The sequence below is a fragment of the Sinohyriopsis cumingii genome, chromosome 2 (genome assembly GCF_028554795.1).
Source record: "Sinohyriopsis cumingii isolate HCF-2022 chromosome 2, ASM2855479v2, whole genome shotgun sequence".
NCBI lineage: Eukaryota > Metazoa > Mollusca > Bivalvia > Unionida > Unionidae > Sinohyriopsis > Sinohyriopsis cumingii.
Window position 1 is genome coordinate 163,869,929 of NC_142962.1, and position 22,940 is coordinate 163,892,868.

Sequence of the window (22,940 nt, forward strand, 5' to 3'; positions counted from 1 at the left end):
CCTTGTCTTTCTATATAAACTCTCCTCATCCATAGACTTGTATCTGTCCTATCAACAACAATCCACTTGGACCGGACATACATGAGCATGTCCGTCCTGAACATCATTGTTGACACAAGGGTTGAAGATTGAACGTCGGTCCACATCTTGAGGCTGCTAGAAACAGGTGAATCAATGCACTGAACTGCGCTTATTTATAGGTACAGGTAGGATTGAAACGGATTGAGTTCATTCACCAATCCCAACACGCGTTACAAAATTCAGCCAGCCGCATCCAATCCGAAGAGAGCAGTCTGTGACGTCACGTAGTCAATATAGATCTGCTAGCGCATGTGTGCAGTCAATCTATGCGACAGTGATTCAACATGACGGAAACTCAGAAAGCGATCCAATGGGGTGCACCAGCAGCGGAGACCACCCAAGGGAACCCGGACTTACTTTCAGAAGAGGTGAATTGGGATTTTGTGGATTTTCTCTCCTCGCAAGAATTTGTTCCGGAACCTTCGTTACCTTCTTCATTACCGCAAGTGGAGAATTTTAGACAGAGACAGAAAGAAGAATTGGAGAAATTTATACAACAGCAAAAGGAAGCGGAACAGGCTTTTCTCCTACAGCAACAGCAACAAGAAGAAGAGGTAAGAAAAAAACAACAGCAGCAACAGCAAGAAGAAGTAGCAGCAAAGAAACAAGAGGGTGAGAATCAAACGGTCACGGTACTGTTGAACATTTTAGCGGAGTTAAGAAGTCTGAAACAAATGTATCAGACTTCTTTATCACGACCGAAGAGAATACGACCTTCCCGAGCTAAACACGTCAACCCTGTGACTAAGCCTACCGTACCACCCTTAGTGATTTCAACCCAATCATTTTCATCATCATCAACATTACGCAGTCCAGAAGTAGGCCTTGGCCGTGGCAAAGGCATAAGGCAGTTAAAGTTGATTGCTTAAACTTACCCCTACATCATAAAGAGAAAAAGGCCCTTTTCAGGGCCACCCACATTTCTCGAAAAGAAATACAATTTCAATTTGCCAATAACTCAAAAATAAACCCCACCCATTTTACCTTATAGTACGTGTCTGTGTATGAGTGCGTGAGTGTACGTTCTTATTTTAAAATCACAACTCAAAGACACTTACCTTATATCATTAATTTATTCTTTTATCCATTTTTTACAATCCAATTCACAATTCACATCACAACACTTTAATAAAAAGTTCATTGACTTCTTCTTTCTCCTTGTTTAGTCTCTCTGTTTTTTGAATTTCTTCACCGTCTTTTCCTCATTTTCTTCCCTTCTTCTTTTCTTCTTCTCCTGTTTCTTTGCCTCTTGTAAATAGAATTGTCTTTTTTCTTCCTCTTCTTCCTCTAAAGAATCCCTCTCTTCTTTCGAAGAACCCCTCTCTTCTTCTGAAGAATACCTCTCTTCTTCTGACTCCTCTTGTTTCTTTTTTGGGCAATCTGGAGACCAATGTCCTTTTTCTTTACAATAATAACAGGTATCTTGACTTTTGTCTTTTTTAGTCCCTGTTTTTGTTCTTTTTTGACGGTCTGGACACTCTGAAGACCAATGCCCTTTCTTCTGACAGATATAGCAAGTAGTCCGTAGGCTGGTCTGAAGAGAATTTTCTGACCCCTCGCAAAGCTCTGACGAAAAGTTCCATCTGGTTAGTCTCTTCCATCGTTGTGCTCGGCTTGAGAGTGAAATGAATAGTGAAAGGACAAGACACACACCCTTTTATATACGCTGGTCTGCTATGACTATAAAGAAGCTCATGGTGTTTGAACTTGAGTCATTTGACTTTTTGCTTTCAAGATGAAACGATCTAATTCATTCGAGAAGAAAGAAGAAGAAAGTAAGAGGCAGAAACGTGATCTATCGCCTCGAACCAGGGCTGAAATCTTGGCACAAATTCATGTCAGTGATTTTGAAGAGGACATGAGTGAACCAGAATTTGAAACCTCTAAACCAAGTTTACCACCCTTAGTCAGCCCTGAAAAATACTATTCCATTCGAGAGACGGAAAAGCGTTCCTCTAGAAAATTTAGAACCACGGCTTACAAATACACGGTGAAGTTTAAAGATTTCAAGTCCGAAGTACCGTTAGAGAAAGCAGAAGGGTTCATCACCGGAGTGTGGGATTCTCTGCTCACTTCACTCAAGCGACAATGTCAACCCAAAGAAGACGATCGCTTGAGACTTTCCATACAACACGACGGTTTGAAATCCCCTGTTTGGATCGAGTTTAGCACCCTTGCAGAATTGACCGCTTCCAAAGTCATGGACAAGATTCAACACGTGCAACAATCTAATGACCAGTTTGACATCACCGATGGAAAAGCCACATTGGACATGACCCACGTCTCTCCTCCTCAAGGGACCGGACGCAAAAAGATGTTATTGGTGAACGACCTTCGCAGCATTAAGCGTAGCCTTGTCCAAATTCACAATCCTCATGACCAGATGTGCTTAGCCCGTGCCATCGTGGTGGGACGAACCTATGCCAACAAGAACGACACGGCAGAATGGAAAAGAGACTGGGAGAACATTCGACAATCGGACCGAGCCAAACAACGAAGTGAAGCAGAACTCCTGTTACGACAAGCTGGCATGTCCAAAGACACACCCTGTGGCATTCCTGAAATGCAAAAATTGCAAGATGTCCTAGCTCCACGATACACCTTGAAAGTGCACCCTCAAGAAGTGCGCGGGTCTCTGTTGTTTCGAGAGCAAGATTTTAAGGACGGAAAATACATTCACGTTTATCATCACGATGACCATTTCGATACCATTACCAGTATCACCGGATTCCAGGGATACGGTTATTACTGTGAGAAATGTGACCATGGTTATAATAATCGAGAGCAACACAAGCATTGTGGATCGAAATGCACAGGATGTTTGGCCTCTTCACCCTGTCTGAGCGAAGAACCAGTGCCTTGTTCAACTTGTCTGCGCACGTTTGTCAGCCCTACCTGTTACCAACAACATTTGAAGACGCAAGGTTCACAGAAGAAATGCGCTTGTCAACTGCTGAGATTGTGCTCTACGTGCGAACAAGTCATACGTACCAATAATACCAAGGCACACGTATGTTCAGGAAAGAAAAAATGTCACATTTGTCACCACATCGTGGACTTGGAACACGAATGTTACGTGCAAAAATACCAACCCCACCAGAGAAAGAGGACGGTCACAAGAAGAAAGGCAATTTCATCTTTTTCGATTTCGAATGCATGCAAGAGACCGGCATTCACATTCCTAATTTCTGCGTGGCTCATCGAGCGTGCGAGAAGTGCATTCAAGAACCTATCTTCAGTCATTGCCCTCACTGCAGCAAGATTCCCGGAGGGCGTGAAAAAATCTTTCGGGGGCCGAACACGTTAGCCGATTTTGCACAATGGGTCTTAGACCCCGTCGACAAGACGTGGAGCCAAGAGGATATCGAACGTTACGGAGATTGTCATCGTCATGCCACGGTGATGGCTCACAATTTCTCCGGATACGATGGACAGTTTCTTTTGAGGTACTATACGGAACAAGGCACCGAGCGTCCTAAAGTGACTTTGAACGGAGCCAAAATCATTTTCATGCAAGTGGGACAAGTACAGTTTAAAGATTCGATGAGTTACTTGGCCAAACCTTTGAGTCGAATGCCTAAAACGTTTGGAATGACAGAAATGGCTAAAGGGTACTTTCCACACTTTTTCAATACGGAAGCCAATCAACACGCCGTTCTACCCCATTTGCCTGAGGCTCACTATTACGACCCCGACAACATGCGTACCGAACAACGAGAAGCTTTCTACGCTTGGTACCAGGCTCACGTCTCGGACCCTTTCGACTTTCAGGAAGAAATGTTAAAGTATTGTCGTTCCGACGTGGACATTTTACGGCGTTGCTGTGGAAAATTTCGAGAACTGTTCATGGAACACGGAGGGGTCGATCCTTTGAAAGAAGCTTGCACCATTGCCAAAGCGTGTTCCTTAGTGTACCGCCAACGATTCATGCCTGAAAACACTGTGGCTGTCATCAGTCCTCAAACGACCCACTATGTCAAGCGTCAATACTCGGTCAAAGCCCTACGTTGGTTACATTACTTGTGCGACAAGGAAGACAAATGGATTCAGCATGCCCGTAACGGAGGGGGTGAAAAGACCATCGGAACGTATTCGGTCGATGGCTGAGACTTAGAAAACCCCAAGATCGTGTACGAGTTTAACGGTTGCTTATTTCACGGATGTCCCGTCTGTCACCCTGACCGTGACACTAAAAATCAGTTTTTACAACGGACCATGGAAGACTTGTACCAGGACACTTGTCAGCGACGCTTGAAGTTAGAACAGGAAGGATACCAAATGGTGGAAATTTGGGAACACGAATACGATCACCGTTTGAAAACCGATCCCGAGTTTAAACGCCTCGTGGAAAGTTACCAGTTCATGGACCCGCTGAACCCGAGGGATAGTTTGTACGGAGGAAGGACCAATGCCACCTGTTTGCTGTACCAAGCCGACGAAGAGAAAGGAGAAGAAATCAAATACTTGGACGTGTGTTCGCTGTATCCCTACGTGTGCAAATATTGTCGCTTTCCTGTAGGGCACCCGCAATTGTTAACGGAACACATCGACCTGAAAAACATTCGACAATACGAAGGCTTGATCAAGTGTAAAGTTTTGCCTCCCACGAACCTATACCATCCCGTCTTACCTCACCATTGTCAAGGCAAACTGATGTTTCCCTTGTGCCGTACTTGTGCCGAAACGTGCAACCAAGACCAACCTTGTCAACACACCCAGGAAGAACGTGCCTTGACGGGAACCTGGGTCAGCGTAGAATTGTTCAAAGCTCTGGATATGGGATACCAACTGTTAGAAGTGTACGAAATTTGCCACTTTCCCAAGACACAACAATACCACAAGGGTGACCCTTCTCAGAAAGGCATTTTCGCCGACTACGTGGATGCCTTTTTGAAACTGAAACAAGAAGCCAGCGGCTATCCTTCCTGGTGTCACACTCCCGAAGACCAAATACAATTCAAAGAGAAATACTACGAACAAGAAGGCATCACTTTAGACCACATCGAGAAAAACGAAGGCAGGCGATCGTTTGCCAAAGTGATGTTAAATTGCTTGTGGGGTAAAATGGCACAACGACCGTGTTTACCCAAGACGGAATATTTGACAGAACCTTCCCGCTACTTCCAGATGATTCACGACAAAACCAAATACATGAAACACGTGGACGTCGTTCGAGAGAATTTAATCTTGGTCAATTACGAAGAAGATTTAGACTTTGTACAAGACGACCCTTTTGAAAATGTCATCATTGCGGCTTACGTAACAGCCCATGCTCGCTTAAAATTGTACGAAGCTTTAGAACTGTTAGAAGAACGCGTCCTGTACTTTGACACGGACAGTTGCATTTACATCCATCACCCGATTCAACATCACCCTAACATCGAAGGAGACCGTTTAGGAGCCTGGACAGACGAGCATCCCGACGACAAGATTCCAAGTTTCGTCAGTGGCGGTCCCAAAAATTACGGCTACGAATACCGGGACAAACAAGGAGAAGTGCACACGGCGTGCAAAGTGAAAGGACTGACTCTGAATCATCGTACCAGTCGAGTGGTCAACTTTGGGGTATTGAAAGAAGCCTTACAATCGGGAGAGGATGGAAACTTTAAAGTGACCACCCACCAACCTAACAAGATTGTACGTTTACCCACTCACCACATCGTCAGTCGACCCCTGGAAAAAGTCTATCAAATCGTGTACCAGAAGCGAGTGCGACTTCCCAATCATTTCACCTTACCGTATGGACACGTTGGTATAAAACATTGGTTGTAAGAGGATAGTCACCCACCAGAAAGATGACTTCGCCACAGCAAGAATCGAGTGAGAAACCCGATGAGAACTCCAAGTTCAAACCCTACCATTTTCCAGTCTTCTTACCTGACTATTGTGATTGTGCCCGTCGATTGGACACGTTTCAGAAATGGCCTACGGATAGGGAAGGATTACCTTCTTCGCATGTTTTAGCTAGAACAGGATTTGTCAACTTGGGACCTGAGTCAGGATTGGGATACGAGGTACAGTGTTTCGCTTGCGGACTGAAGTTACGAATGGATCTATGTATCTATAAAGATTCAGCTATTCTGGAACATACTCGATGGTCTCCGCACTGCCCTTACCTTTCTTTGGCCTTTCCACCCATCACACTACGGTACAATGTTGACGGTACCTTAGAGACGGTACCTTCCGAAACAAGACATAAAAAACGTAAAAAAGGAAAGATGTACAAGCTGGAGACTGCATTGCGACTAGTATAAAAAAGGGGCTATGGTCAAGATCGATAGTTCATTGTGACTACCAAGATCGAGCGAACAAGATGAATACTTTGAAAGAGACATCGTTCCAGTTTGGGGATTGTAAAAAAGTTGTATCTTCCTCTAGTGTGACTAATATTGGATGGATAAGACCCAGGCATTGCGACGGAAAATGTCCGGAAGGAAACTGCGATTGTCCATGTGGTTACCATTGTAATTGCGTAACGGAGTTTGCAGACGAGTGCGATTGTGAGCCTTGCGATGGGTACGATGATGTACGTTGTGACCTGAGCGATGCCGTAAAGCATCATGGGAACTTTGTTCTCACTACCCCTGTCATGGAAAGGGATGCTGTGCGTGTCAAACCTGAGGGATGCGAAAGTGATGCCGCTCGTCCTCTTGGACATTTTACTGGGTTTCGTTTTAAAGGGGAATGTTCACCTTCACGTCTACCCCCCTACGGATGTCATCCAGCCCTGAGCAAACTTCTGTTCCTGTCACCCAACCCTCATCGAAACGAACCTGTGAAAGACGAATATTCGTTTCCTGTGCGTTTGTCGGAATACTGCGACTTTGAAAATCGTCTTCAATCGTTCAAAGGAAAATGGCCTAAGTATCTGGGAGGACCGACCCCCGAAGAATTAGCCAGAGCCGGATTTTTCTACTTGGGCGAAGGAGATAAAGTCAAGTGCTTCAGTTGCGGTGTGTCACTTCACCACTGGGAACCGCAAGATTCGGCCTACGTAGAACATGCTCGATGGTCACCGAATTGTCATTACTTACCCTTAGTGGGACCGAGACATTGAAGTAACTTCTTACCATGCGGTTGACGAAGAAGAAACCAGATTGGCTAGGAGTCAAATGTTGGACATCACCGAGACCAGTATTTAAACTTCATTTCAAAAACGATATTGAATCATTACCTAAAGAACTGCAAGAGAAGATTTACAAGGAAGTTTGGCAGGGGTTTGCCAGAGTGAAATCTCAGTGGGTCACTGTAGAACTTTTGTGTCGAGAAATTCATAAGAGGAAAGTGAAAAAAGTCAACCAGTGTGTTAGGTTTCTTTGGGTCAAGGTTGCATTCCTCCTATTATATCGCTTTAGACCGTTTACATCAAAAGAGTTCAGTGACATTCTTGGACGTTACCCTGAATGGCTGTGGTCAGAAATTACTCACTATGTGGATTACTTTTGTGAATTGTACAGACTGACCTATTCATGAGTACTTTACAAGAGAACATTCGTGCTTTGCCTGTGGAATTGAGAGAAAGGATTTACCGAGAGCTGGTGAAAATACAAGTGAAACGTAAAGAACAATTGCATCCGTTACGTCACCAGATCTTTAACCACTGGTACCTGAATGGTATAAGAGAACTGATTCGTCAGAAATTGTTTCAAAGGTCAGACCTTGTTCAATACTTCCAGACCCCCGATGATTCACGTGTTGATCATTTTGGTTACTTCGAGATTCACCTAGAGCAACCCATTGAGGAAGACGAGGTAAAGGATTACCAACATATTTTCCGTGGAATCTACTTAGCGGAAGAGGAAACTTCTAATCGAACTCTGAAGTTTCGGTTACAGTATGCAAGATTTACATTCCCAACTGGAAAACGACCATCACTGGCTAGAAAGTACGTGTATTCTTTTCGAAACAAAGAGACTATAAAAACAGGCAGCTATGCCACGACTTATGTCGTATGTCATCCAACAGATTCCGTGGAAGGAACTCAATGACCATATTCAAACCGTGGATCATTACCATCGATTATTACAAGAACTGTATCCATTCAATTTGGGACGACAAGTGGTGTGTGTCTTAGTGACTTGTTTTCTGGGATTTCGTTTACCAGCCGATTCTTTGTGGACTCTTTACGATCAGTACTTACCACCTCAATGGCCTTAAATGATCACGAAAAACTCCTTTTGCTCAAAGCCTTGCGGTTTCATCTGGATACTTCTCGACCTCAACAGGAAAAAAAGATTCGTCAACTTTTAGCTACCCAAGACGTGTATGACGAGGTGTGTGTAGCTTGTGACTTACATCCCCATTGGACAGATGTCCGTGCCTGGAAAGAATGGGGTTTTGAGGCTTGGACCCAAGAAGTGGCCCAGTATGCACGAGAGTTGTTCAAGGAAAAAAGTTACTTTTCAACCCGTGTTAGTGACGGTGCCAGAAGAACCCGTCACCCAGGACAGGACTGTCGTGGACAGGCCTGAAAGACCCTTTCGGGAGGACACTTGTGTGACCTTACCCCCTACTATAGAACTGGTTAGAACATTACCCAAAACATGTTGTACAGACACTTGTGTTTATTCCACGTTCATAGTTATCATGTGCCTTTTATCCTTGTACTTAAGCCTTTGGCTTTTATGTATTTTTGTCTTTCGTATTCGTGTTTGAAAAAAAAACATTCAATAAACGTGTTCTGAAAAAGTATATAAACTCTTGTCTTGTTTGTTTTTCGTGTCACAAGTGACATTTCTCACACCATGGCTACCTCTGCTGTCTCTGCTCCCTCTTCCTCTACTGTCAAAGTCATCGACGAACACTTAGATCGTGCCAGTTGGGAGGCTTTGTATCTTCGCCATCCCTTTAAAATGCTCATTGCTGGACCTAGCGGTTCAGGCAAAACCGAATTCGTCAAACGTTTGATCGAACATAAACATCATTTGATCGATCGGCCCCCTCAACGGATCGTGTGGTGTTACAAAGAGTGGCAATCGGCGTACAGCCTTTTGCGAGAAAGTCAAGGCGATTCCATCGTGTTTGTGGAAGGCATTCCTAAAGAAGACGACGGCATCGTCTCTGACTCCCTTCAAACCCATTTGGTCATTTTCGACGACATGTTAAGAGAAGACGAAGAAGAAATTAAATTGTGGTTCACGCGCAAAGGGCATCACCGTAATGCCAGTGTCGTTTACATCACCCAAAATTTGTTTCAACAAAGTAAAGCCCATCGCACCATCAGTCTCAATGCGCATTACGTGGTCTTGTTTAAAAGCCCTCGAGATAAATCGCAAGTGCAAGTCTTAGCCAAACAGTTAGGAACGCCTTGGCTGACTCAGGCGTACGACGATGCCACTCAAACTCCACACGCCTATTTACTCGTCGATTTGAAACCTACGACCCCCGAGGATTTGCGATTTCGTACCCACTTGTTTCACCACTGGTGCCAAGACGGAGGGCCTGTCCTGTACACGTCTCCGTCCTCGACTTCATTTCACTCCCCATCAAAAAATCTATAAAAACCTCAGACCCTTTTTCGTCTGTCTCACACAGTGTGAACATGACGTCCCTTCAGTCGCATCTTCCCGTCAAATTGATTCGTGCCTTGTATTGCATCAGTCGAGAAAAAGATCCACAAGCACGAGCTCGTGTCTTAGAAGCTAGTCTCAAAGAAGTCTTACGATGGTTCACGGTGACGGCACGTCAATTACTCCAAGGAATCATTCAGATTCCTCATCAAACCAAACGCTTTTTCGATCGAAACAAAGTCGCTTTGGTCCAACTGGCCGATCCCCGCATCGACACTCAAACCAAAAAACAAATCATTTTGAAACCTGGAGGGAGCGGTACTCTAGGAGGGGTCATCATTCGCTCACTCTTAAGATGGGATCCTAATGCCCCCAAAGTTATCCCCAAGACAAAAGTCCGACGAAGCCCCAAGAAGAAAAAGACCAGGTTCCCAAAGAGAAGAACTTCTCCAGTGGCAGGACCCTCCTCTTACCAGACACCACCCCGGAAAAAGAAAAGAAGCCCCCAGAAAAAGAAACAGAGAAAAAGTCCTCAGAAAAAGAAAAGTCCACAGAAGAAAACTAGTCGCAAGAGAGGCACTTCGGCCAGGACGCAACCTTACACTCGCAAACCACGACAGAACAGAAGTTAACAACACCACCTACCTCCAGAATTGGATGGATTAAAAAGATGATGGCCACCCCTTCTTCATCACAAGAGAAAAAGAAAGTGAAGACAGAAGTGAAACAAGAACCGATATCCCCCGCTCAGACATCCTCCTCCTCTTCAACACCTATTGCCGGTCGCACACGCAAAGCATTGCAATCCAAGAAAATACCCCAAGAGAAAAAGAGTAGCCTCTTCCAAGAGTGGGTGCCTTATTAAGACACCAATCAACACAAAAAATGGAAAAAGTCTTAGCTAGCATTTAGTACGATCCCTCCCATCCTGCAGGTTACGCAGGAATTCAAAAATTGTATCGTGCTGCCAAAACGCGACTGAAAAGTCTCCGTTTACCTCAAGTGCAACGATGGTTACAAGAACAAGCTACCTACACTTTACACAAACCCATTCGACGCAAGTTTGCCAGAAGTCGCACCCGAGTGGAAGGCATCGATCATCAATGGCAAGCCGATTTAGCCGATGTCTCGCATTTGGCCAGCTACAATCGTGGCTACAAATATTTGTTTTGTGTCATCGACGTCTTTTCCAAATTTGCCTGGGTCGAGCCCTTGACTTCCAAATCGAGCAGCGAGTTAGTGCGAGCCCTGCAACGGGTGTTGAAACAAAGCGGTCGTCACCCTCTTCGATGGCAAACGGACAAAGGCACCGAATTTCTGAACCAAGCTTTCCAAAAAGAATTAAAGAAACGTGACATTCATTTTTTTACCACCGAGAATCCCGAAACCAAAGCCAGCATCGTGGAACGTTTTCAACGCACTTTGAAAGAACGCATGTGGAAATATTTTACGCATCACCATACTCTGAAGTACATCGACATCTTACCGCACCTGGTGCAAGCGTACAACCAATCTTACCATCGAAGCATCGGACGTGCCCCGCAAGACGTGACCCCCGACAACGAAGTGTTGGTGTTTGAGCGCCTGTTCTATACGTCCCCGACGAGGGCTGTCCCCAAGAAAAGTGGAGAGTTGGTCGTAGGAGATTGGGTGCGCATTGGCAAAACCAAACGCACTTTCGACAAAGGTTACTTACCTAACTGGACGACCGAATTGTTTCGCGTCACTGGACGAGTGCATGGCCGTCATCCTGCCGTCTATAAATTGGAAGACATGAACGGAGAAGTATTCAAAGGAACGTTTTATTTGCCCGAGTTACAACGTGTCACCAAAAAAGAAGACGACGTGTACGACATCGAAAGCATTCTCGAACGCAGAACCCGTAAAGTGGGCAAACGACGTGTCAAAGAAGTCAAAGTACGTTGGAAAGGATATCCACCCAGTTTCGATTCTTGGATCGACGCATCGCAAGTCATCGACTATAAAAAGAAGTGACCATCATGCCCTTTCACACATCAGACGCAGCTACGTCGACCACTCCCTCTTCACCCAGTTCTTCTGTGCAAGATTTACAAAAACAACCCTTGTGGGTGTGGTGTGGAGAACGTGTGCCTAAAACGCAAATCGTCTTTTTCTGCCAAATCTTCGTGGTGTATTGTGTCATCGGGGCAGCCATCGCCAATTTGAGTTTGCAACAAGGAGACAAACAATTGTGGACCATTTTATTGAGCAGTTGCATCGGTTACCTGCTTCCCAATCCCTCCCTGAAATTCTCCTCGAACGGAAACGTTGTGTCCAGTGCCAGTGCCAGTCACCACTCCAACAACCACAACCAGAACCCCATTTTGGGCGGAGACACGCCTCTGACGTCCAGTAATATCCCCTCGGACAGCCACAGAACTCTGGAATTATGAGTCACCAAAACCAATTTTACTTAACCTTACCCAGTGACAGTTCCATGGAGGTGTTTCCCCACAACACGTTGTGCTGTTACACGGCCAAATTACCTCAAGCCATCCCCTTAGATCACGAAGCCCATTGGGAAGTGGCTTTAGTAGAAATTATTCACCCGACCCAAGTCCTCAATGTCCTTCCCAATGAAAATAAATTTGATGTGGAAGTTCTTGACGTGCCATTGCAACAGGAATTGGATAAGAGAGCCATGTCTGACGTTAAAAAAACCTATAATGACAAAACTAAAACGTGGACCTACCACTTGTTCATTCTCCCAGGCTATTATTTTAGTGGTCATCATTTGGTCAGCGCCATAGCCTCCAGGTTTAATGGCGTGTTTGGGAAAGCTTTTGAGCAGCTCAACAACAAAAGTGTCACCATGGAGTACCACAAAGTAGCTCGTCGCTTCTTGATGAAATTTGAGCGGAGTAAAATCCTGTCCATTTTATTTTGTCCTGAATTGTATGACATGTTGGGCGGAGACATGAACATGAGAACGACCATACTCAATAACAACGAATTACCCATCGTTTACGACAACGAGTCTTTTAGCAAGTTATTTCGTACCCCAGTAGAACTGAACCAAGGACTGAATTTGATGTTCGTGTATTCCGATGTGGTGGAGTATAACGTGGTGGGACACACCTCCGTACCGTTACTGCGTGTCATTCCTTTCAAAGTGGATTCTGCCACGCTCGCTGACGAGGAAGGTGGAAACACTTACCACGTCCACCGCGAATTTGTCCATCCTCACTATTTGCCTGTCAGCAAGTCGTATTTGGACACGGTCAACATTACTATAAAAGGAGATCTGGGACAAAATATTCCATTCACCAAAGGAAAAGTCACGGTGAAACTCCATTTTCGAAAACGGTTTTCTCACGACTCGTAAGTAAGTCATGTATCCAGTGTACCGAGGGGTCGCACGACAGCGAGGACACGGTTTAGGAGACATGTTAAAATCGGCCTTTCGTTCGGTGGCCCCAGTCTTGAAACCGATGGTGACACGCGGATTGCACGCCTTGAAAGATGCAGCACTGACGCAAGGTAAAGAATTTCTCCAAAATGTCATCATCGACAAACAAAACCCTAAAGAAGCCTTCATGAGGGCTGGCAAAAATGTCTTGCTGCAAACGGGCAAAGACATTTTGGGTCGACGAGACACACCTATAAATGCCCTGCACGCTACCGAATCAGGCATTCAGCAAGGACAAGGCAGAAAGAGACGACGAAGAAAACACCCTTTCACCAGACTTCAAGCGAGAAAAGCCAAGAAAAGAAGAACCGTTCGAGACTTAGACGTTTTCGATTATTGAAACACAGAAAAAAATGATGCACCGAGAGTCTTGCGCTTGTTCCAAGACGGAACTGGATCTGTTTGCCATGCCCCCCACCATGATGACGATGCAAGAATCCCAATGGGTGGAATTTCATCCCGTCTCCTCATTGACCGATTCCGCTCCCATCGAGTTTGAAATCAAAGGACAGCCCGAAGATTGCATCGATCTGAATAGCAGTTACTTGTACTTGAAAGTCCAAGTTCTAGAAAAAGATGATAGTGCAGTAGATGACGGTGACGAAATAGCTCCCGTCAACAATTTCATGCATTCCTTGTTCAGCTCAGTGGATTTGTACTTGAATAACAAACTAGTCAGCAACAGCATGGATACATACCCTTACCGTGCCTACCTGGAAAATCTCTTGACGTACGGAATAGATGCCAAGGATACTCATCTCAATGCCTGCGTGCTGTGGGAACCTGACGAAGCGGGCAAGTTAGACGCAATGGATGGAAGCAATTCCGGCTTTGAGGCAAGAGAAGAGAAAATCTTAAACAAGAAGAGTTTAGAACTGATGGATCGTTTGCATTTGGACATGTGGTTGCAAGAGAAATATTTGCTGAACGGGGTGAATGTTCGCTTGAGACTGAATCGCAGCAGTAAAACTTTCCATTTGTTGGCTGCTGATCCTGCTAAGGCTCCTAAAAGCCAAATTTTAGAGGCCAAACTCTACGTACGACGCGTGGAAGTGTTACCCAAAGTGGGAAACGACATCAGTCAAACGTTGAGCAGAACGACCGCCAAGTATCCCATCCGACGTGTGGAAGTGAAAACGTTCACCATTTCTGCTGGACAGCATTCTATGATCGAAGATCATCTGTTTCAAGGACAGTTACCCAAACGTTTAATCCTTGGTATGGTCTCGAATTCAGCCTTCAACGGAGCCTTCAAAGAAAATCCTTTCAACTTTCAACACTTCAACGTGAAGAAAATCGAAGTCAGTCGCGATGGCAAGACCTTGTGTACCCGACCTTTCGAACCTGACTTTAGTGACAAGAAGATGAATTACTTGAGATCGTACTTGTCTCTGTACGAAGCCACCGGCCAGTTAGGAACCAACACCAGTCACGGCATTACGTACGAAGATTATGCAGGAGGCTATGCTTTGTGGGCTTTCGATTTCACTCCAGACCAAGGCAGCGACGAGGGACATTTCCACCCTATAAAATCTGGTCAGATTCGTGTGGAACTTCAGTTTGCAGAAGAACTGAAAAAGACAGTGAACGTCATCCTGTATGCAGAATTCGATAATACGATAGAAATCAACAGTTTGAGAGAAGTCATTCTAGATTATTAGAAGCCATGGAAGACTGTTATCACTCATTACCTAGTGGAGAAACTTTGGACATGGAATGTGAGGAGACCCTGGAAAAAGAAGTAATTATGATGAAGTCGAGATGGCCAGAACAAGAAGCCCATTTAGTCTCCTGTTTTGCCAAACACTTGGTCGACAAAATAACAGAATTGATCAAGAAAAATTGCTATGGATGTCATAACGATCATCCTAGTCAAATTCAACACGATAAATGCCTGATGTTAAGTCAAGAAGAAAAATTGGACGAGTATCTGGACGAAGCTTGGAGTCTCATCTCGGACAAAGACGTGTTGCACCAGTGGTATAAAGACTTGCGTGAACATTCTTGTCCACCATTAACCACTCAAGAGATCCATCGTATCGAAGCTCTCCTGAATCAGAGTGAGGAAACAGAACGAATAACCGTTTATTCGTCAGACATTTTCAAGCAAAAAGTCAGGATCGAATTGACGACGTATTATTACCTGTGAAGAAGAAAACAAATCAATGGATACCTGGGAACTTTATTACCTTTTGAACCACAGTTCGTATACGGCTTCTTGGAATCCTGTCGTCTGTGCTAAAGATGAACTCCCTCATCGCAAACCTAAAGACCATCAAGCTTACGTGATCAACACGGACGACAGTCATCTCCCAGGAACCCACTGGGTAGCCGTCTACTTTCCTCAAGAAGGATGTGTGGAATATTTCGATTCGTACGGATTGCCCCCTTTGGAAGACGATATCATTGACTTTATGAAAAGAAATGCTCAAACCACCCAATTCAATAACGTGAAATTACAAGGCACAGATTCCTTGGTGTGTGGACAGTACTGTGTGTATTTTCTGCATCATCGCATCCTGGGCTATTCCTTAGAACATTTAGTGACTCATTTTGATCCTCGTTCTTCTGCTAGAAACGATGTGAAAGTAGATCGATGGTTTTGTGACCATTATGCTTATCTTTTGTCTCAAGCTAGGAAACGTAGTGTCCATCAATGGCCTAATGATTTCCAACAGTGGAAATCACGATTTCATTCACTTTGTTTAAAGTAGATTGTAAATTGAGAAAAATTGTTTGTGATTTGGAAAAAAATTGTTTGATGTTATATTGTTAAAAATGTTAGAGTTGTTGTTTAATGTTAAGTGATTTTTGAATAAAAAATGTTGTGTTTTGAAAAAATGCTTTTGTCTTTTGTTTAGCTATAAGAATGTTGGATTGATGCTCTTTCATTTCTTACTATCCCTCTCATGAACGTTGCGGCTCGAAAAACCGTGTGGGGATGTTTTCCTTCACGTCCGCGCTTTGACTTTAAGAACCGGTTTGTTCCCAGTCTAACCATCTATTGTCGACTCATCCTCCTACGAAGATGTGCTCCAAACTAGCTAAGCTCAACGAAGCCTACATGAATTTGCATAGGGTCAGACACAGTCTGATACCAAAGCCAGAAGAAATAGAGAATGTGAGAATGTTAAAAATCACTGAAGACCTGATAGAAGAACTCTTCAGAGAAGAAATGAACAGGGAGAAAGAAGAATGGACAGAGAAGTACAGACTTCAGAGACAGCAGCAACAGCAGCAACAGCAGCAACAACAGCGACAACAGCAGCAACCTGAAGCTGACAGAGGCTTTGTCGATTGTCGTATCGACACCAAAGAGTTCTTCTTCTCTTTCCGAAGAAGCAGACCTATCGCCAGAAAGTCTATCCTCAGAGGACATCGCATTCTTAGAAACTAAAAAAGAATGCCATAGCAAAACAAAAAACAGCCCTTTTCAGGGCTACCCAATACTCTAGAAAAGAAATAACTATTAATTTGCCAATGTGTGTAGGTAGAGTAGTGTGAAAATAAACACTAACTCTTGCTTTTAAAAATGTGAGGGTATGTGTTGGTGTGTTTGTGTTAGTAAGAGCTCAAGTAAGTTGGTGTGGATAGTAGATTAAAATGATATCTTTTCTTAGTGTTTGTGGTGTATATTTGGGGTTAGATTGGATTGATTTGCGTATGTGGATAGTCTATTGAAGTGATTTATAAAAAAATTTAAAATAGTGATGGGTAGCATAAAAAGTGAGTGAGTGTTTCTTTTAGGTCCGCGCGTTGTTGTTTTTTTGGTCATGATCTAGGTAAGATGAATTTTATGTTATTAGGGGGATGTTTTCCTTCACGTCCGCGCTTTCAGTATAAATTGAAACTCGTTCGGCAGTCCAGCTACCCTTGTTGATTGATCAACACCAAAAAATGAACACGAGACTGGAGAAACTGTTGGAGCTTCATGTGCATCTGGAATATGCCAGGCGCATATTAAATGAACTGGCCGCGAAAGCCATTGTCGAGGAGGGAAGGATAAGAGAGGAGGAAAGAAGAAACAAAGAAGAGGAGGAGAGAAGATATAAAGAAGAAGAAGAAGAAGAAGAAGAAGAAGAAAGAAGATATAAAGAGGAAAGAAGAAACAAAGAAGAGGAGGAGGAAAAGGAGAGAAGAAATTTCAAAATCCCAGAGAGCGAAAATTGGGATTCTGAAGCGACATATCCTGCCTCTGCTCTCTCCCCCCAAAAGGTAAAAAGTAACTGGGGGATAAGATGTGTATGTGGCGCCAGGCCTGGAAGGTGCCACCATTAACCAGGTGTCCATGAAGTTCCAAACAAAACAGCCCTTTTCAGGGCTACCCAATACTCTAGAAAAGAAATAACCATCAATTTGCCAATGTGTGTAGGTAGAGTAGTGTGAATATAAACACTAACTCTTTATTAATAGTGGAAGTGTATGTGTTTGTGTGTTTGTGTTTGTAAATGATGAAGTAAGTTTGTGTGAATAGTAGATTATGGGTTTCTTTATTGTTTCTTAGCGTATGTGGAGAGTATAGTTTGGGTTATATTATATGAAATGAGAAAAGTGGGGATGTTTTCCTTCACGTCCGCGCGTTGTTGAGTCATGATCTAGGTAAGATCAATTTTATGTTTTTTAGGGGGATGTTTTCCATCACGTACGCACTTTCACTATAAAAACCCACAGTGTTAGTCGTTCGCACCATTCTACGGAATAACGGAAAGAAAATGGTAGCTGTATCTGACCTGTTCAACAACTTGAGACACAGTTATTTTTGGATAGTTGATGGAGTATATGTTGTGGAAAGAGTAGAAAAGGAATGGAAATATCCAGTTACAAGGGATTTTGTGACAAGACAAGTGAGGAGTCTGAAACTAGCTATGGATCTCCTTGACGGTATGTTGGAAGAAGAAGTGAAGAAAATAAGAGGATTCATTAACCCTCCCTATGTAAGAGTAGGTAGCTTAAAGGAAGCTCTGGATAATACAAGATTAGTAAGATGCTTCCTACAAGATATATTAGTATGGAGTGAGTGGTCATTTGTGAAATGGGGTGTTGACCAACTTATAAAAGCCGAGGAACTTATGAAACGAGTGCTGACCCAAGAAGTAGAGAACATAAAGGAAAGGTGGACTAAAGAAAGAAAGGAAGAACAGAATAAGAAGAAGAAATTAGAATTCGACCAACTGAATAACAACTGGATGAAAATACAGGCCAAGTTCCGAGCCATGGGTCACCCGGACTGGATGCCGGAAAAGGAGAAAAAGAAGACAGGAATAGTGACAAAAGTGAGAAGATGGTTGAAGAAGTGGAAGTGTTAGAAGAAACCCAAAGGCCCTTTTCAGGGCCAGCCATATTTCTCGAAAAGAGATAGCCTTTCCATTGCCTACCCCTTTTTTTATTTTATTTTTTATAAAAAAAATAGAGACCCTCCCTGTTTCAATTTTACATAGACCCTATACAGTCCCAGGGGTTTTTGTCCATGTTAAATTTACATAGACCCTATATTGTCCCAGGGGTTTTTGGCCATGTTAATTCCCATAGACCCTATATTGTCCCACGATTTTTCTCCATGTTAAATTTACATAGACCCTATACTGTCCCAAGGGTATTTTTAATGATAAGTCCCATAGACCCTATAATATCCCCCTTAACTACTTCTATCTTCTCTCCGTGTGTTACAGTGCCATGTTAAATGTCCAGAGGGCACAACAGTAGTCCATTACGTTAATTTTCCTTTATCCCCATAGTGTCATCCGTCACATCAATTTTCAATACATCCCCATAGCGCCCCGTCCATATTAAGTTTCCCTAGAACCCTATGGAGATGCCGAATGTCATATTTGCACAGTGTCCCCAAGATCACGTTCTTTTAACATTTCTATCCAAGTGAAAGTACCCCATAGTGTCCAAAATTGTCTGCATACCCCATTCAACATAACTGTTCCACTTGGTATCGGACACAGAAAGTGTGTTCTTATCTGAGTAGTGATACGAGTCTGGCACCTTACGGGAATTAACATGACGCCGTAGGTTTGCATTAGCCGACACGCTGGACCCCTATGTAAATAGTAGCATTAGCCGACACGCTGGACCCCTTTGTAAATAGTAATGCTAAAAATGTCTATACGTTTCATATGTATGCGATTGTCTGGCTCTCTTAATGGAAATGTGATATTAATTTTAGAAGTGCTATAGACCGTTTCCATGTTTAAAAATGTCATCCCTATATGGGAAATGGAACTGTTAAAATTTTAAAATTTTACATACATACAAACATGCTATCACAAGGGTATGTAGTGTTTATAAATACACAATAAACATATTCTCACACACTAACATACCTAGAAGGGTAAGGGCTTTCAACTTGAATTGCAAGCATAAGCATAGGCAGATACATACACAGGCACATACATCTTCAATGTTTTAAATAACATCTCTTTTTACAAGAGAGCCTCCTATCTAATCGCACCACGAAATACCGTGGCTGCTGTTGGTACCTTACTGCTCTGTGGCTTCAAACAGATCTCGGGTAATTTTTCTGAGCAAAATTAGGTTCAAAATGTCTGGTACACAACTTTTGTCCATCTCGAGTGACTTCTATCTTGAACACGTTGAAATGTTGGAACTAGAATGTACTTTGATGGATAACTTACTATCCTAATGAGCACGCGGTTTGGTCTTGTCCAACAACAAACGGCACATTTTTCATCCTGCCTTCGTGAATACTAGTTTTAGTGTTAGCCGATGATTACGTTTTAGAGAAATTATTTTATATTCGTCAAAGCTACATCTTTTAATGCATACAGTCCTCGAATCTAGAGGCATTTTTAACATTACCATCCCCATAAGGGCCCGTAGTATTGATTAATGTAAAACGACGGCGTAATGTTAATTCCTGTAAGGGGCAAGGGTGACGTATATTACTATGTACCAGGCCAATAGTTGCCTCACACCAGATTATATCGTGGAGTAACTTAACGCAACTAACCAATAAAAAAAATATTATTTGTCTTAGGTCAAATTGTATACATTATTGTTCCAGGAGTTGTTAAAGGAGAGGCTTGGTTTAACCATCATTGGTGGTTATGCCAGACGATTGCATCAATATGCATGACAGGGTGTTTCTGCGCCTTCACTAGCCTGACCATGCTGACCGTCAATCGCTACGTCTTTATCTGTCACAACCACATCTACAACAAGGTCTTCAACAATGTCTTATGTGCCATCATGTGCGTCCTCTGCTGGGTTGTGGCCTTTCTCTTCGAGATCCCCGTGTTTACTGGATGGGGAAGTTATTACTTTGATCAGAAAAGCCATCAGTGTACCGTGAACCGGGACGCAAGCTTCTCCTACGCCATGTTTGTGTCCATTGCTCTGATTGGTGGGCCAGTACTGTTCATGACAGTTCTATACGTGCTGATCTTTCGCCATATCTGGGTCCGAAAGTTGGGTGTATATAGCCTTAATAAGGATGACCCATTATGGTGAGACTATTTTTAAAATTTCTCTCTACTCTCACAATTTACAAATCAACTCTCACTGTGCATGTTGAATCTTCGTGTGTGTTAGAATAAACCTATATAAGGCTGAATCTTTATGTATCTTACCTGTGAATAAACGTACATTTTTCAGGTTGTGTTTATTATTATAAAAAAAGACCTTCGGGTATTGTTATAGATTGCATTTGTCAGTCGTCGTTGCTCTTTCTTCATTGCCAGCTTAATCCCATACAAAATGTTAGCTGCATGATGTTTTGGAGTACACATTTTTTGCATGCATACATATTGTTCTCACGTCCAACAAGAGTAATATTAATCCAGATCGTATTTAATATACATTAAGTCGTGTACAAGAGTTGGATATCTTTCTTCACACATGCAATATATGGATGACATCTGTGCTCTGTTGTCGGTTGCTCATTTTGACGCCACTGTTCGATACACACATGAATATATTAGAATCATTTCATCCATATGAACCAACATTAGCCTTAAACAAATAACACGCCATTACAGTTTACAGGAATAATGATCTGTCAGAGATTTGTCGCAGGCGGGATTAATCTGAAAATAATATATTTTTCAAAGACTGTTTCTATTGCTAGATAAAATTTTTATATTAACATAGTATTGCTTGCATAATTATCTCGTGTCTGGTTTTCCAGGTTGCGGAAAGCAAGGAGAGAGACTTTCCGCAGTTCTAGGACCCTATTTGTTCTATTCTTGGTTTTCACCCTTTGCTGGACACCCTACATCATCGTGTCCTCCATCGACATAACGAACAGCTTCTCCGAGGAGACGTATCTGTTCACCACCCTTATGGTGCACTACCACTCCAGCCTCAACTGCATCGTCTATATACTCTTCAAACGGTAAATACATTCGACATGATACATTCGACATGATACATTTTACATGATACATTCGACGTGATACATTTGACATGATACATTCTACATGATACATGTGCCATGATACATTCGACATGATACAGTTGACATGATACATTTGACATGATACATTCTACATGATACATTTGACATGATACATTCAACATGATACAGTTGACATGATACATTCGACATAATACATTCGACATGATACATTCGACGTGATACATTCGACATGATGCAGTTGACATGATACATTTGACATGATACATGCTGTTCAATAATTATTTTATTATTTATGTGCTGCAATATTTATGAAAAAAAGCTGCTCCTCAAACGTTATGGTGGATACAGTCTTCTGTTTAATACAATATACTATACACAGTCCAAGAAGAGCGTGCATGTCCCTAGTATATGCCATGGTACAAATTATTCTTCAGGGGCCCCGAGTGGCCGAGTGGTCTAAAGCGCTCTCCGTTACGGATCACTGCCATCTCATCTCTGTCTGCGGCGGTTCAAGTCTCGGATTCAGCCAATGTGTGCATGTGAGAAAGCTTGCCAGCAGCTTCTTGTGGGTCGATAGTTCTTTCCGGGGTTTACCGGGTACTTCTTCCACCATTAATACTTGCCGCCATGCATAGCCTATTGTGTGCTGAAAAATGGCGTTAAACCCCACAATATCAACAACAACAAATTTTTCTTCAAATATGTACGATGGTCGGATACTGACTGATGCAAGATTAAAGACTTCCTCATGAAAACTGTCTTATCCACAAAATGTAAAACGTGTGAGTTGGTATGTACATATTAAATAACGTGTATGTCAGTATACGATAAGCATAAAATGATATAATACTTTCTGTTTAAAGATTGGTACCTGTGTACTGCAAAACAGTGATGATTTTTGCGTTCAAAACGTATCCTGATCGTAGTACAGTCATGCATAATGCATGACGCCATATATAAGCTGAGAACTGCACGAAATTTTGGATTCTCTTCAACAGCTATCTGAGACATCGGGTGTTTTCTTATATGCTATTGTAAACCAGACATCTTTGACAATACAGCATATTCCCTTGCGTGTACTATAATTGCGAAGCTGTTTCCCCCAGCCTTCGCCGTAGAACCCTATATATTCGATTGATTTTGTATGAATAATTTAGTGCACAATAATTAAGTCGTTGTCTTTTATGATATTGACAATTTGATACTTCCTTACAACCATCTAGGCGAGAAAGCAAGAAAAAAAAAAACATTCAATAGTTATCAACATTTTCAACTAAAACGTGGCCATTCGCCAAATCTTCGAATGACATCAACTTAATTCCAACGTATGAGTGATTTTAGATTTACGACAAATATTGTCAATCCTGTAGATGGTATAAAAGCAGCTACTTCATATAACAAGTGTTGTAAATCGAACTTTGTAGACTGAAGTTACAAAATCTGAGATGTTTGTATTGCAAATTTAGGCGTATGAACTTTAACGCACATTACGTACTATATTCCTTCATCTTAATTTTGCCATATTTCTATTTACAAT

The 22,940-nt window shown here is 42.7% G+C and overlaps 1 protein-coding gene across 1 annotated transcript in view; it reads left to right on the plus strand.

Annotated features, from left to right (window-relative positions):
* LOC149806234 (melatonin receptor type 1B-like) overlaps nt 1–22,940 on the plus strand; it is a 141,237-nt gene that overhangs the window by 108,250 nt on the left and 10,047 nt on the right. The window contains exons 2-3 of the mRNA XM_089935365.1: nt 20,051–20,492; nt 21,173–21,379. Coding sequence (XP_089791491.1) covers nt 20,051–20,492; nt 21,173–21,379 — 649 coding nt within the window. The remainder of the gene's footprint in view (nt 1–20,050; nt 20,493–21,172; nt 21,380–22,940) is intronic.